Source organism: Lipotes vexillifer, unplaced genomic scaffold (genome assembly GCF_000442215.2).
Source record: "Lipotes vexillifer unplaced genomic scaffold, Lipotes_vexillifer_v1.1 scaffold644, whole genome shotgun sequence".
Lineage (NCBI taxonomy): Eukaryota > Metazoa > Chordata > Mammalia > Artiodactyla > Lipotidae > Lipotes > Lipotes vexillifer.
In genome coordinates, this window is record NW_006783288.1 from 3,280,422 (window position 1) to 3,292,711 (window position 12,290).

Consider the following 12,290-nt stretch of genomic DNA (forward strand, 5'->3'; position numbering starts at 1 on the left):
GCAGGCTCAGCGGCCATGGCTCACAGGCCCAGCTGCTCCGCGGCATGTGAGATCTTCGCGGACCGGGGCACGAACCCGTGTCCCCTGCATCGGCAGGCGGACTCTCAACCACTGCGCCACCAGGGAAACCCTGGCCTATTATTTAAGTCAGAGATTTTCAATTCCTATTGCACCTAGAGTCGTCCGGGGAAATTTAAAAAAATACAAATGCTGAGTCCTACGGCTTAGGTATACTGATTCAATTATTCTGGGGAGGGCATCCTGCATCAGTTTTTTTTTTAATTCCCCCAGGTGATGCTAATACTGGAAGTGTTGCAAACTAACGTACTTAAGTGATTTGGGGTTTTACTATCATTGATTAATATATCGATGCCGTCAGCATGGATTTATTTATTACTATAATGTTTCATGCTTGTGCTAGGTTTGGGGATAATATTCAGACACAGTATTCTCCTTCAAAGAGCTCAGAGACACATAATGAACAATCGTAACAGTGGATGAGGCTGAGGAAAGTTCAGGTGCCATGGGAACTCAGAGGAAGCACACTGAAGCTTTACAGTAAATGTCAAATAGATATTGGAGATGTAAGAATGAAGTGGATGACCTGGAGGATGTGGTATATATAAAAATTGAGAGGCAAAGGAAAGCATGGAACTTTTGGCCATTAAGTAATTCAGTATGGCTGGAGTGTGATGCAGAAAAGAGGGAGAGTTAAAATGCAAGGCTGGAACTTTCCAAGGGAGTGGAAAGTTCCAAAATGATTAGGTTCACTGTGATTGTAACTATGGAAAAGAGTGTATGCTTGTGGAAGGCAATAAGTAAAAAATAAAATGCAAGGTTGGAGTTAAAACGCAAGTGGGGATAAGGTCCTGAAGAGCTTTGGATGCCAGCTAAGGATTTGGGGACTCACCTAAGCATTGGGGACCTTGTGACAACTCGGACATTAAAGAACTTTAAGGAAAGGAACCACATGGTTGTACTTGCCATTTAGAGTGATTGTGGTGTGGAGAACAGGTCATTAGGGGGTGAAACTAGAGTTTGGGAGATCCGTGGAGAGGTGGTTTCATCAGGCAGGAGATGATGGTGGCCTGCACCAAGGTGATAGCAGTAGGGACAGACACGTGGGCAGACCCAAAAGCAGTCAAATTAAAAAAAAAGAAGTGTGCATGGAAATCAGTCATTAGGAAGTCCGAGGTCCGAGGTCAGCTGGTTGGGAGTAAATGAGAGCAAAGACCAAACAGGAAATGGAGACAACTCTTTCCATTCCATAGCTGTGAAGGGGAAGAGAGAAAAACGTGACAGATGGGGTGGGGTGGATATAGAGAGAAGGGAGGCGTGGATGTTGAGGAGAACACTGAAGATGTAGATGTGAGAAAGGATCCTTTTTTTAAAAAAAGACTATTTTTTTTAGAGCAGTTTTGGGTTCACAACAAAATGGAAAGGTACAGCGATTTCCCATATACTCCCTACCCCACACATGCATACCCTCCCCCATCATCAACATCCTCTGCCACAGTGGTACCTTTGTTACAGCCAATGGACCTGCACTGCCATGCCATAATCACCCAAAGTTTATAGTTTACATCAAAGCTCACTCCCAGTGTTGTACATTCTATGGGTTTGGAGAAATTTATAAGGACACATGTCTTTAATTATGGTATCTTACACATTTTCACTGCCCTAAAAATCCTGTTTTCTGCCTATTCAGACCCCAAACCCGACCCCACCCCTAGCAACCATGGATCTTTTTTGAGAAAGGATACTTTTATATTTAAACCTTAAAGTACAGGACAACCATTTGGGATTTATGGTCAGAAAGAGCTTCAAAATAGTGCCAGTAAATAAAGAACTGGGAGAGAATTTCACATTCAGGAATAATCCTTGGGATCCAGGTCAGGGCTGGTCTCATGGTAGGGGAGTCTGGGAGAATGCCTGCTCTGGTTTTGAGGGGGGCTGAGAAAGATCCCCTAAGTACTCCTGATTTTGCCCCACCCACTGGCTAATGTAAGCTGAAATGCCACTGTTAGAGCTTGGACAGATCTCTGGGAGGGAGGGATCCATCTCTCAGTAGGGTTCACGTATTCCTGGCGTGGGTCGAGAGGAAAGGAACCCAAATTCATAGCAAATTTGAGGAAACTAGGAATAAAACTCAGAAGTCAAACTTCACATTTTCCAGTCCACATCTCATTTTCCCCAGGCTGGACTCAATAAGCCAAGAAATGGGGCAAACCTGGAGGGAGTCGGGGCCGGGCACCCAAAGGGTGGGCAAGTGTCTCTCACCCTGTCTCCAAACCCGATGCACGTGGCACTGGCTAGAAGTCATCACCTCCTCTGTGAGTCACAGGCACACTCTTCCCTTTGGCCTGAAATACTCTTTCCTCCCCTATCCACCTGATGGTGCCTACACACCTTACAGAACCGAACTCATGTGTCCCCTCCTCTGGAAACTCCTGCACAATCCTCTCCAGGCACACGCGGTCTCCTGGCATCACTTTAGCCTTTCCTGCGTTACAGCTTACTTCTCAGTTCCTAGGCCTGTCTCTCCTTTCAGACCTGTGAGTGCCTCTGACAGCCATAAAGGGAATAACTGAGTGACTAGCAAAAGGACACACATGGGCTTCCCTGGTGGCACAGGGGTTGAGAGTCTGCCTGCCGATGCAGGGGACACGGGTTCGTGCCCCGGTCCGGGAAGATCCCACATGCCGCGGAGCGGCTGGGCCCGTGAGCCATGGCCGCTGAGCCTGCGCGTCCGGAACCTGTGCTCCGCAACGGGAGAGGCCACAACAGCGAGAGACCCCCGTACTGCAAAAAAAAAAAGGGCGCACACATTGTTATTTTTCTTTATAAGAAACTGTGGTATTGCCCCCTTGAGGTAAGTGGGACACTCACACAATTTGCAGGTCTTTGAATTTAAAAGCACACTTGTGGGTGGGACATGGGCAAAACAGTTCCTGAGTCTGCCACACCTTCTGTCTGGGGACCTCCCCGTGGACTTGGGTGAGCCCCAGCTTCAGGCCAGCGGCGAGCCTTGGGAAGGGGCCCTGTCCAGCCTAAGCGGCATCTCACCTCGTTCTCTCCAGGGACGGCTCCCCGTGCGCTGGATGGCAATCGAGTCACTAAATTACAGCGTGTATACAACCAACAGTGACGTGTAAGTAAAGCCTCTCACTGCTGAGGGACTTTTTTTTTTTTTTTTTTTTTTTTTGGTCCCAGAAAAATACCCATTTGACAGAGGTTTTAAAGAGAAGCAGGAATATCGTATCCATCTGGGGAATAAAGCTAATCACTAATCCCAGGAAATCACAGACTAAATGAAGCCACAGAGGGGACAGTTTTCCCTGGTGGCAGGCTTTGGGTTTCTTTCTGCATGTCGAGGAGTGACCTCAAGTGGTGAATTCCTCATCTCCAGAGGAGCAAGGGGCATCCCAGCCTTCCCATGGCTCCACTCCCCAGACTGGCCTCAGCACAAGGACCTAGATCAGAGGTAGCGGCCCACAGTAGCTGCTGGGGGTCAGAGGTGGCAGGGATGGAAAGCAGACAAGACACAGTGAGCACCATCTCTGCTTGCAGCCTGCGTGACAAGTCTCAGGCTGGCGGGGGATGGAAGGGTTGGGATTGAGGCCTGAGCCCTCTTGCTCAGGTTCCCTCTTTTCAGGAGGAAGAACTGGGGCCCAGAGTGTTGCTGTCTTCAGTGTGTGCCTTTATATGTTATCTCACACCATCTCTGCATAACTTTAAGAAATTGGTGTCCCCACTTTAGGAAGAATACACTAAGAGGCCTCAGGAGTTCTAGTCACTTGTCTCAGGTCACACGAGTATCAGGTGGTAGCGATGGGATATGACACAGGTCTGTCTGGCTTAGAATCTCCTGCTTTCCAGCTTTCCACCTTGCATTCTCTACCTAAAGCGAGTGGGAGCTCTGGCAGAGCTAACACTGTTTCCCTGTTATAATCCTTCCATTGGCCGAAGAGGAGATAAATGCATGCTGTGTGCAAGGCCCTAGCCTAGGAAACAGATGTATAACTTTTCCTTTTCTGACCTAGGCTTAGTCACCCTGGCTTTCTGGGCAGAAAGTTGACTGGGCAACATGCGTGCTGATGATTGATTTTTGTCCCTCTGCAGATGGTCCTATGGCGTGTTACTATGGGAGATTGTTAGCTTAGGTGAGTATCCACGTCTACCTACCAGGTGAGGCTCTAGGCAAAGGCAGTGGGCCCCTCCTGGACTCCTTTACCGTATATTTTCATGGAAAACGTGTACTCGGTGCCAACAGACGCCACTTGGGAAAAGAACCTTACGGGTTTCCATGTTTGAGTGTGTTTATTCCCGTGGTTCTCTTTATGAAAGCCCTGTGTCTAATGTCATATTTAATACTAATAACGTGGTGGTCAAGAGCTTCACTGAGTTGTCTCTGCTTGTGCACAGATGTCACAGAGCTGTCATAAGTTTACTTCTACAACTGGAAGACAGTATATTATGAAAAGACATTTCCTAAGGCCATTTAATACCATGTGAAAATGTGCATGCCAAAAACCAGAAAAAGTTCCCATAATCTGTTTTATAAATATTACACATGAAAAATACTGGGAGGACTACACAGGATTTAAAAAATGTAGTTATTTTCTGCATTATTTTTTTGTATCTTCCACAATAAACATGTATTGCTTTTCTAATTAACATTGATAGATAAAATAGGAATTGCATAACATAACTACAGACTTCCAATTAGGAAAAAGATCCATGTCATTGGTACAACAGACGTGCCGTGTGTAGACAGACTTGGGGAAGAGGAATAGCACGGGAAGGAAGGAGACTGTGGTGGATCCTCTGCACTAAGGAGACGCCGCACGGGAGCTCGGTCTGTAGCCGAAGTTCAGCTGTGACGTGCGGTAGGCTTGCTCCGGAGGAAGATCACACCGGGTGCTCAGCATCACCTGACACACCACGTCTTTCTCCCAGCCCCTTGGCTGTATAGCCTCAGGGCAGGAGATGCTGCCTCCTGCATCCGAGGGGGCTTAGGGTGCACCGTTTCCTGTCTTCCAGGTGGCACCCCTTACTGTGGGATGACGTGTGCAGAACTCTACGAGAAGCTGCCCCAGGGCTACAGATTGGAGAAGCCCCTAAACTGTGATGATGAGGTGTAAGTCAGGCCTCACCTGGGGCCATTTTATCCTAACTTTCCCCCTGTACCTTTCTTGGACTGACTCTAATGAAGGAGCTATCTGATACATACACATATGTTTACCTATATGTACACACACGCACGCACACACGCACACCCCAGAGAGTCAGAAACAAGGGGGTTCTTGAAATTAAGACTGTGATGCAGTGGGCAGGGAATAACAGCTTTCTAGGCATAGAAACCCAGGAGGAATTTAAGGTGATGATTCTTGGTTGAATCTTAAGGTTGAAATGAGAAAGGGCAACAAAGGCAGAAAAGATCTGAAATAAATTCATGAAATTATCCATGAATAAATGTATGAAACCTTGAGACTAACTTTGGGGACAGAGATTTCAGAGCTGTTATATTAAGGAAGACAGATTTTTCTTCATAAAATCTTACTTCTATGGGGATTATTTTCCAGGAATAAGTATTCTTCTCAGGGGAATAATGATTATCTTTAGTGATGTTGCCATTCCCAGAACCAACCAATGTAGTTGCTGCCTAACTGGCATGATTTGAAGAGTGCAAGGCTCTAGGCTGAGCAAGTAATTTATCATCCAAACCAAGCCACTTCTAAGAGTGAAATAGGGTTTTATTATTGTTATGGTACAAGAGATATAAAACTAGACCATCCTGGGAAAACCTGGATGTACTTGAACCATCATTGGACAAAGTCCCTAAAATTCCACCTTTTGAGATTCATTCCATAAGGAGTGATATCTTCAGCCCTTATGAAACTTCTGTTAACGTACAAACTGTTCTATTGATAGACTCTCTAACACCCCAGGCTGATGGCTGAGAGCGCTCTGTGCACTACGGTTCCCCTGAGTCACTTGGTCAGCATGTAAATTCTTGAGCCCCATTCCCAGACATGATTCTGTACATCTAGGGTGGGTCCCAGGAATCTGCATTTTAACAATACAAGTAGTTCTGGCCACATTTGAGAAAGTACTGACTTAGACCAGCACTTCCTAAACTATGTGGAAAGTGTGAGACGTAAATAAATGACACAAGAGTTCTGTGATCAGTTATGTCTGGGAAGCTTCTAGGTTAAACCTGGTTAAAAAGGTTGTTTGTTTTTAATGGAATGACTTCTCATGATTTTCCTGGGTCGATCCCTAAGAGGAAGATGCGATGGGTGGCATTTTGCAAATTTATTTGAGCACGGGGCCATTTTAAAAAAATAAAACACTGACATTTTGAGAGGTGTGGTATTGCAAGGGACATGCTGCCCTAGACATGTAACTCAGTCCTTTCCAGATAATCAGAATAGCTGAGACCAAGATCCTGTGGGAATGGTACCTAAAGCAGGCACTAGATCTACTGGGAGAAGAAAGGGGACTTGGATGGGGAGATGGGAGGCCTAACAGAACCTTCCTAGGTGCCGTACTTTTGTCTTTTGCTGGCTATGCGTGATGAGCATGCGTTGGGTGGCTACATTCTCTTTTTCTGCCACACCCTACACCTGGCTGTGCCCAGGCCTGAAGCACAGTTGTAGACTTAACCCTTTCACTGTTTTCAAAGGTATGATCTCATGAGACAATGCTGGCGGGAGAAGCCTTATGAAAGGCCCTCATTTGCCCAGATCCTGGTGTCCTTAAACAGGATGTTAGAAGAACGAAAGGTGAGTATGGAGATCAAAGCAGGGGTTCTTTAAGTAGAATTCCTCATGTGTCCATTGTGGTTAATAAAAAGTTGATACAAGTCAACAGGTTCCCCTGAGCATGACCCTAGGTGCTACAGGGACATAAAGGATGTGGACCCAACTTTGAGGAAGTTACAGTTTTGGAGGAAATAAGATTCCTATATAAGATACAGTCACACACAGTAGAACAACATATAGAACTGGCTTATTCGAGCTAGAAGGAATCTTAAATCTCATCAGTCATACGGCCTGACCCTTTAATTTTACAGAGGAAGAAACAGACTTAGAAGGGTGAAAAGTGACTTGCCCAAGGACAAACAGCGGGTAGACAACAGAGCGTGGTCTACAGGTTACTATGGGGAGGGTCAGGAATTCTATCAAAATTTCTAGAAAGTAGTTGACTATACAGATCTGAGGTTCGAAAGACAAATCTAGGTTAGGGGAGTAGATGTTGAACGTCATCAAAACCCAGTTGGTAATTAAACCAAAGATGTGGGTGAGGTCACACAGCAGGAGATGAGAAGCAGACAGAGGAAGGGGCCTTAGAGGATGTGGGGCATGTCGGGAGGGACCGGTGAGAGACCATGAGAAAGAGAAGCTGGAGACTGAAACAAGTGAGAGGAAGCAAACTTACTTGCAAAAGTCAAGGGATGCTTTTCAGGAAGAAAGTTAAACACAACAGAGGGAATGAGGATGGAAAACTACCCCCCAGGTATCTGCATTTGAGTTGAAACAAGCTAAGGAAACCGGGGTATTACTGTAACTGCCCCTGGCGGAGGCAGGACTGAGCCAGTTTGTGTCTCTGAACCACTCTTGTTCTTCTAGACCTACGTGAATACCACGCTTTATGAGAAGTTTACCTACGCGGGAATCGACTGTTCTGCCGAGGAAGCAGCCTAGGACAGACCATCTTCAGCTGTATATTCTGTTTCCGCTTCACCGGCATGAGAGACCCTTGAGACCTTGATGCCAAGCAAGCAAGCCCCTGTCAAGAGAGGTGACATGGAATATGGATGTGTATATAGATTGCTGTCTGTCTGGGACATTCACCGTAAGACCCCTGTGTGTGAATCTATAGTACCCTCTATTAGGACTGTATATACTGTTTTGAGTAAGAATGTGCTGGAATCAGAATGCCTGTTTGTGGTTTCATATGCAATAATATATTTTTCTAAAAACACGGACTTTACAGGAAGGTGTGAGAGTACAATTACTGTAGTGCATAACTCATTGTCCCAGATATTTTTGATATTTTTTGATATTTACCTATATAGTGGATGTTATGTTTTGCTGTGTAGAGGAAAATATTGTCAACCTGACCCTGATAGCACAGGTGAGGAAAGTAGGGGAAAGGTATGAGTCCTTACAGGACATGGATTTAAGTCTGTACCTAAACGATAGAAAAGAGCTTCATTCTAGCTCTAAATTTCCCCCCTCACCTGTGGAAGCCACCCCAATTTCATTTCATAATTTGACAACTTTGTCAGGTGTTTCCAGAGCCCATAAGTCAGTCCAGAATGCTAACGCTGAACAACAGATTTAAATCTCGTTCCTTAGAAGCCTAAGAACTTTGAGAGAAGTATAAGTTTGATAAATTAATAGGAATTAGTTTTAGTTTCTTTGATAACATTGATGATGTGTTTATTAAGAAATTAAAATAGGAAACTTGGAGTTAGTTATATTTGGGAGACATGTGACATCGTATCAGATTAACATCCCTACCTGTATTGCACATTGTAAAAAGTTTTAGTTTTGATCATTTGTGAGTTTACCGTTTATACTGTAGGCAGATGCTACACTGAGATCATATAGTAAGTGAATAAATGTCTTGCCTACCCATTTTGTCCAGGAATGTGTCTCATAGGTATTGCCAAATGTCTGTATTATACTTTTGAGAAAAACACCTTAAACACCTTAAATTATCATCCTCTACCCTGTTGGTAATATGCAGAGAGCAGTTGGTGGGTATATGCCACCAGACATATCTCAAGCTCACAAGATTAGAAATGTCTTCCAGAAGTATCCTACTGTCTAATCTGTTTTCTTGCACCTCTGGTAGTATTCCAATGTGAACTGAGGGCTTAGAACTAGAATCCCTTTTAATTGTGCTGCAATGTTAATAGTTCACCATACCGCATAATGTTGCATATTCCTGCCATCTGCTCAACTTTATGCATCAGAAACAATGACCAGGAAACTGTATTTGTCCCAAACGCTCTTCATCCACAACAGCATATGCAGTGGAGACACAACAAAAGCAAGACTGCTGTCGCAGCATTTATTTCATCAACTAAGTAGGGGCTCAAATGAAGAGCCATTGAAAGTAGGTCCAAATATATATATATATATATATATATACACACTATTTATATATACATATATATGTGTATATATATATATATATATATATGTATATATGTTTATATATACGTATATATATATAAATAGTTCCTTTTTGCTTTTTACCCAAATGTTGTGGAGATACTCCTGACAGCTCTTGGTTTGCATGTACATGGAACTGAACAAGAACAAGGATGATCTGAAAAATGTAGATAATGTCTTCAAATTTTGCATGTGGCTTTGGAATACACAATAACAGCTGCTTTTTCTATAACAGCCTGACCTTCTTGATTACATATATTTAAAATACTTTAAATTTACATCATTACAAATTTACTTCACGTCAGGTATGAGAGATGACTAAGGAAGTACTTACGGTATCAAGAAAAAGGAACTGGACTTCCCTCGTGGCACAGTGGATAAGAACATGCCTGCCGATGCAGGGGACACGGGTTCGAGCCCTGGTCTGGGAAGATCCCACATGCTGTGGAGCAACTAAGCCCATGCGCGACAACTACTGAAGCCCGCGTGCCTAGAGCCCGTGCTCTGCAACAAGAGCAGCCACCACAATGAGAAGCCCGCACACCGCAAACAACGAAGAGTAGCCCCTGCTCGCTGCACCTAAAGAAAACCCACGCGCTGCAACTAAAGAAAACCCGCGCACAGCAACAAAGACCCAATGCAGCCAAAAATAAATAATTGAAAAGAAAAAAGAAAAAGGAATTCAGTGATACTTAAGATTTACTTGTAAATTCAAAGTACCAAAGCAGCAAACCTGAGGTGTTCTTACTGAGGGCACATCGTCACCATCAGCTTGAATTTACTCCTGGCACAGAGACCATACGATTGACAGCTCTGGGTCTCATCCCTACCCTTGGCAGAGAAAGCTTTGTAGTTTTGTAGCATGTTAACAGCGTTAATATTAAAGATTCATACTTACTCAAAGGTCAATAGTCAAACTGAATAAAGTCATGTCATTTCCATGGGCCAGTTTCCACATTATCCAAAAGCAATTAAGAAGGAAAGAACCAACGCCTTAAAGGAATTAGACAATTCCAGTACTGAGTATATAGATTAGATTTCAGTGTGTTTAGAAGAGCCATAGGACACTGCCTTAAAAAAAAAAAAAATCAGTGAGTTGTTGATATCAAAATCAAGTAAGAATACACCAGTTAGATTAAAAACACATTACACAATAGCCAAATGACCAGAACGTTTATGTTAATAGTCCACTGAAAAGTTTACATTTATGTCCATAGATTTTGTGAGGAAAATCTCCACTTCTATTTCGATATAGATGATCTAAAGAAAACTTACAATTTTGTTAGGTAAAGATGTTTCTATCTCCAAGCAGTATAATGGTTCTAAGTATTTAGAGAGAAAAAGGAAGTTAAGTAACCTGAGAAACGACCTTTGTGAAAGTCCTGGACCCATTACTTCAACTTCAAACCATCTTCCACTGTTATCTGTACACTGCCTACGAAGATGAGTCAAATTCCAAAAAACCTAATTCCTTCCCCCGCTCTTCCCCAGTCACAACTTTAGAAATCACTGTGGAAATTCAGCCTTTAACATGTAATAAATAGACCTCAACAGTGCTTTTCCTTCTCCTCTTCTCTTTGAAAGTGTGGAGAAACCTCATGTTATTATAGACCAAACTCTACGGCCAGCAGTGGAGGCCAAGTAGTCACGGAAGCAATGCAGAGGTTTAAGATATTCTCGGGCAAAGTGGTTACTTCTTTCCTTTCAGATCGTCTTTTACCTTCCAGAGTTCCATGCAGGCGGTTGCATTTTCACTTGAATTGTGACCTCCAAATAGTATAGAATATAAAATAGCACATTAGACATAGACAACTCTGTGATGTTACCCACGGATGGTCTCCAAACGAAGTCTTGAGTTTGAAACAAAATTACCACTGGCCACTTATCAATATTTCATTATTTCATACCTAGAACAACCCCTACTGGTTGCTTTAGAAATGTTTTACATAAATCCAGATGAACAAGCATTTCCCTTTTTCTGTGTAACGTGTCCTCAGTCATGTGGTCACTACATTGCTATGACTGGATAGCACATCAGTACGTTCTCCATGAACCTCGTTTCCAGGGAGATACACCAACAAAGTGACAGGTACCACTGAACGACAGAGATCTGACAAGAAGCCAGAAATAAGGGGTGCTAGAAAAAGTACACCTCTCTAGACAAAGAGTGACCTTAGATACAAAATGACATGGTTTTAAAAAGTAGATGGGACTTCCCTGGTGGCATAGTGGTTGAGAGTCCGCCTGCCGATGCAGGGGTCACGGGTTCATGCCCCGGTCCGGGAAGATCCCACATGCCGCGGAGCAGCTGGGCCTGTGAGCCATGGCCGCTGGGCCTGCGCGTCCAGAGCCTGTGCTCCGCAACGGGAGAGGCCACAACAGTGAGAGGCCCGCGTACTGCAACAAAAAAAAAAAAAAAAAGTAGATGAAATCTACCCAAAATATCAAGCCTACAGTTCTGGTGAAAATAATAAATGACATCCGAGAATAAATGAGAAAAATCATATGGGCCACACTTCTAAAATGGTATATTATTGTTTATTTGTGTTATTCTGAGAGGACTGTGGTATTATATAACTTTTCGAAGATTTTGTTTTACATAGCATATTTTTTGTTGTTAGGTGAAATATTTTTGTGTCCATGGTTCCAGATTGTTTTCAGTAGAACACATTACAAATTTTATAAGAGCATTTTCTGGGAATTTGAGAGATGAATATTTTTAACAAAGCAGATAATATAAATTAAAGATTCTCTGCAAGATGGTATTGGTTAGTGTCTAACAGACAGAGAATGAAAGAGTAAAGACCATAAAGTAAAATCTGTATTTTGTACAATAAATGACATGATCAGTGGAGCATCTGTAGAAACATACAGCATTATAACATAATTTTAACATACTCAAAATTAACTTTCTTCTCCCTCTTGTGCAAAAGTGGGGCCTATATGGGTATACATGAAATGTACAGAGTAACTAACCTCCATTCCAAGCCAGACACGTATCTCGTGCATATCACAATGCCACTAACAGGATACTTGGTGGCTGTACTTGTTGTATTAGATTAACTTGTTTAATGTTGGGTATTTCTCATCAGAAAAACC

The 12,290-nt window shown here is 43.3% G+C and overlaps 1 protein-coding gene across 3 annotated transcripts in view; it reads left to right on the forward strand.

The window, feature by feature from the left end:
* TEK (TEK receptor tyrosine kinase) overlaps positions 1-8,648 on the forward strand; it is a 105,730-nt gene extending 97,082 nt beyond the window's left edge. For 2 of the 3 annotated variants that reach the window (XM_007455915.1, XM_007455916.1), the window contains exons 19-23: positions 3,081-3,151; positions 4,123-4,163; positions 5,044-5,140; positions 6,689-6,788; positions 7,635-8,648. In XM_007455915.1, the coding sequence (XP_007455977.1) occupies positions 3,081-3,151; positions 4,123-4,163; positions 5,044-5,140; positions 6,689-6,788; positions 7,635-7,709 (384 nt within the window). In that variant the 3' untranslated portion in view covers positions 7,710-8,648. The remainder of the gene's footprint in view (positions 1-3,080; positions 3,152-4,122; positions 4,164-5,043; positions 5,141-6,688; positions 6,789-7,634) is intronic. The other variant, XM_007455917.1, reaches the window with a different exon arrangement.
* Positions 8,649-12,290: the final 3,642 nt, after the last annotated feature.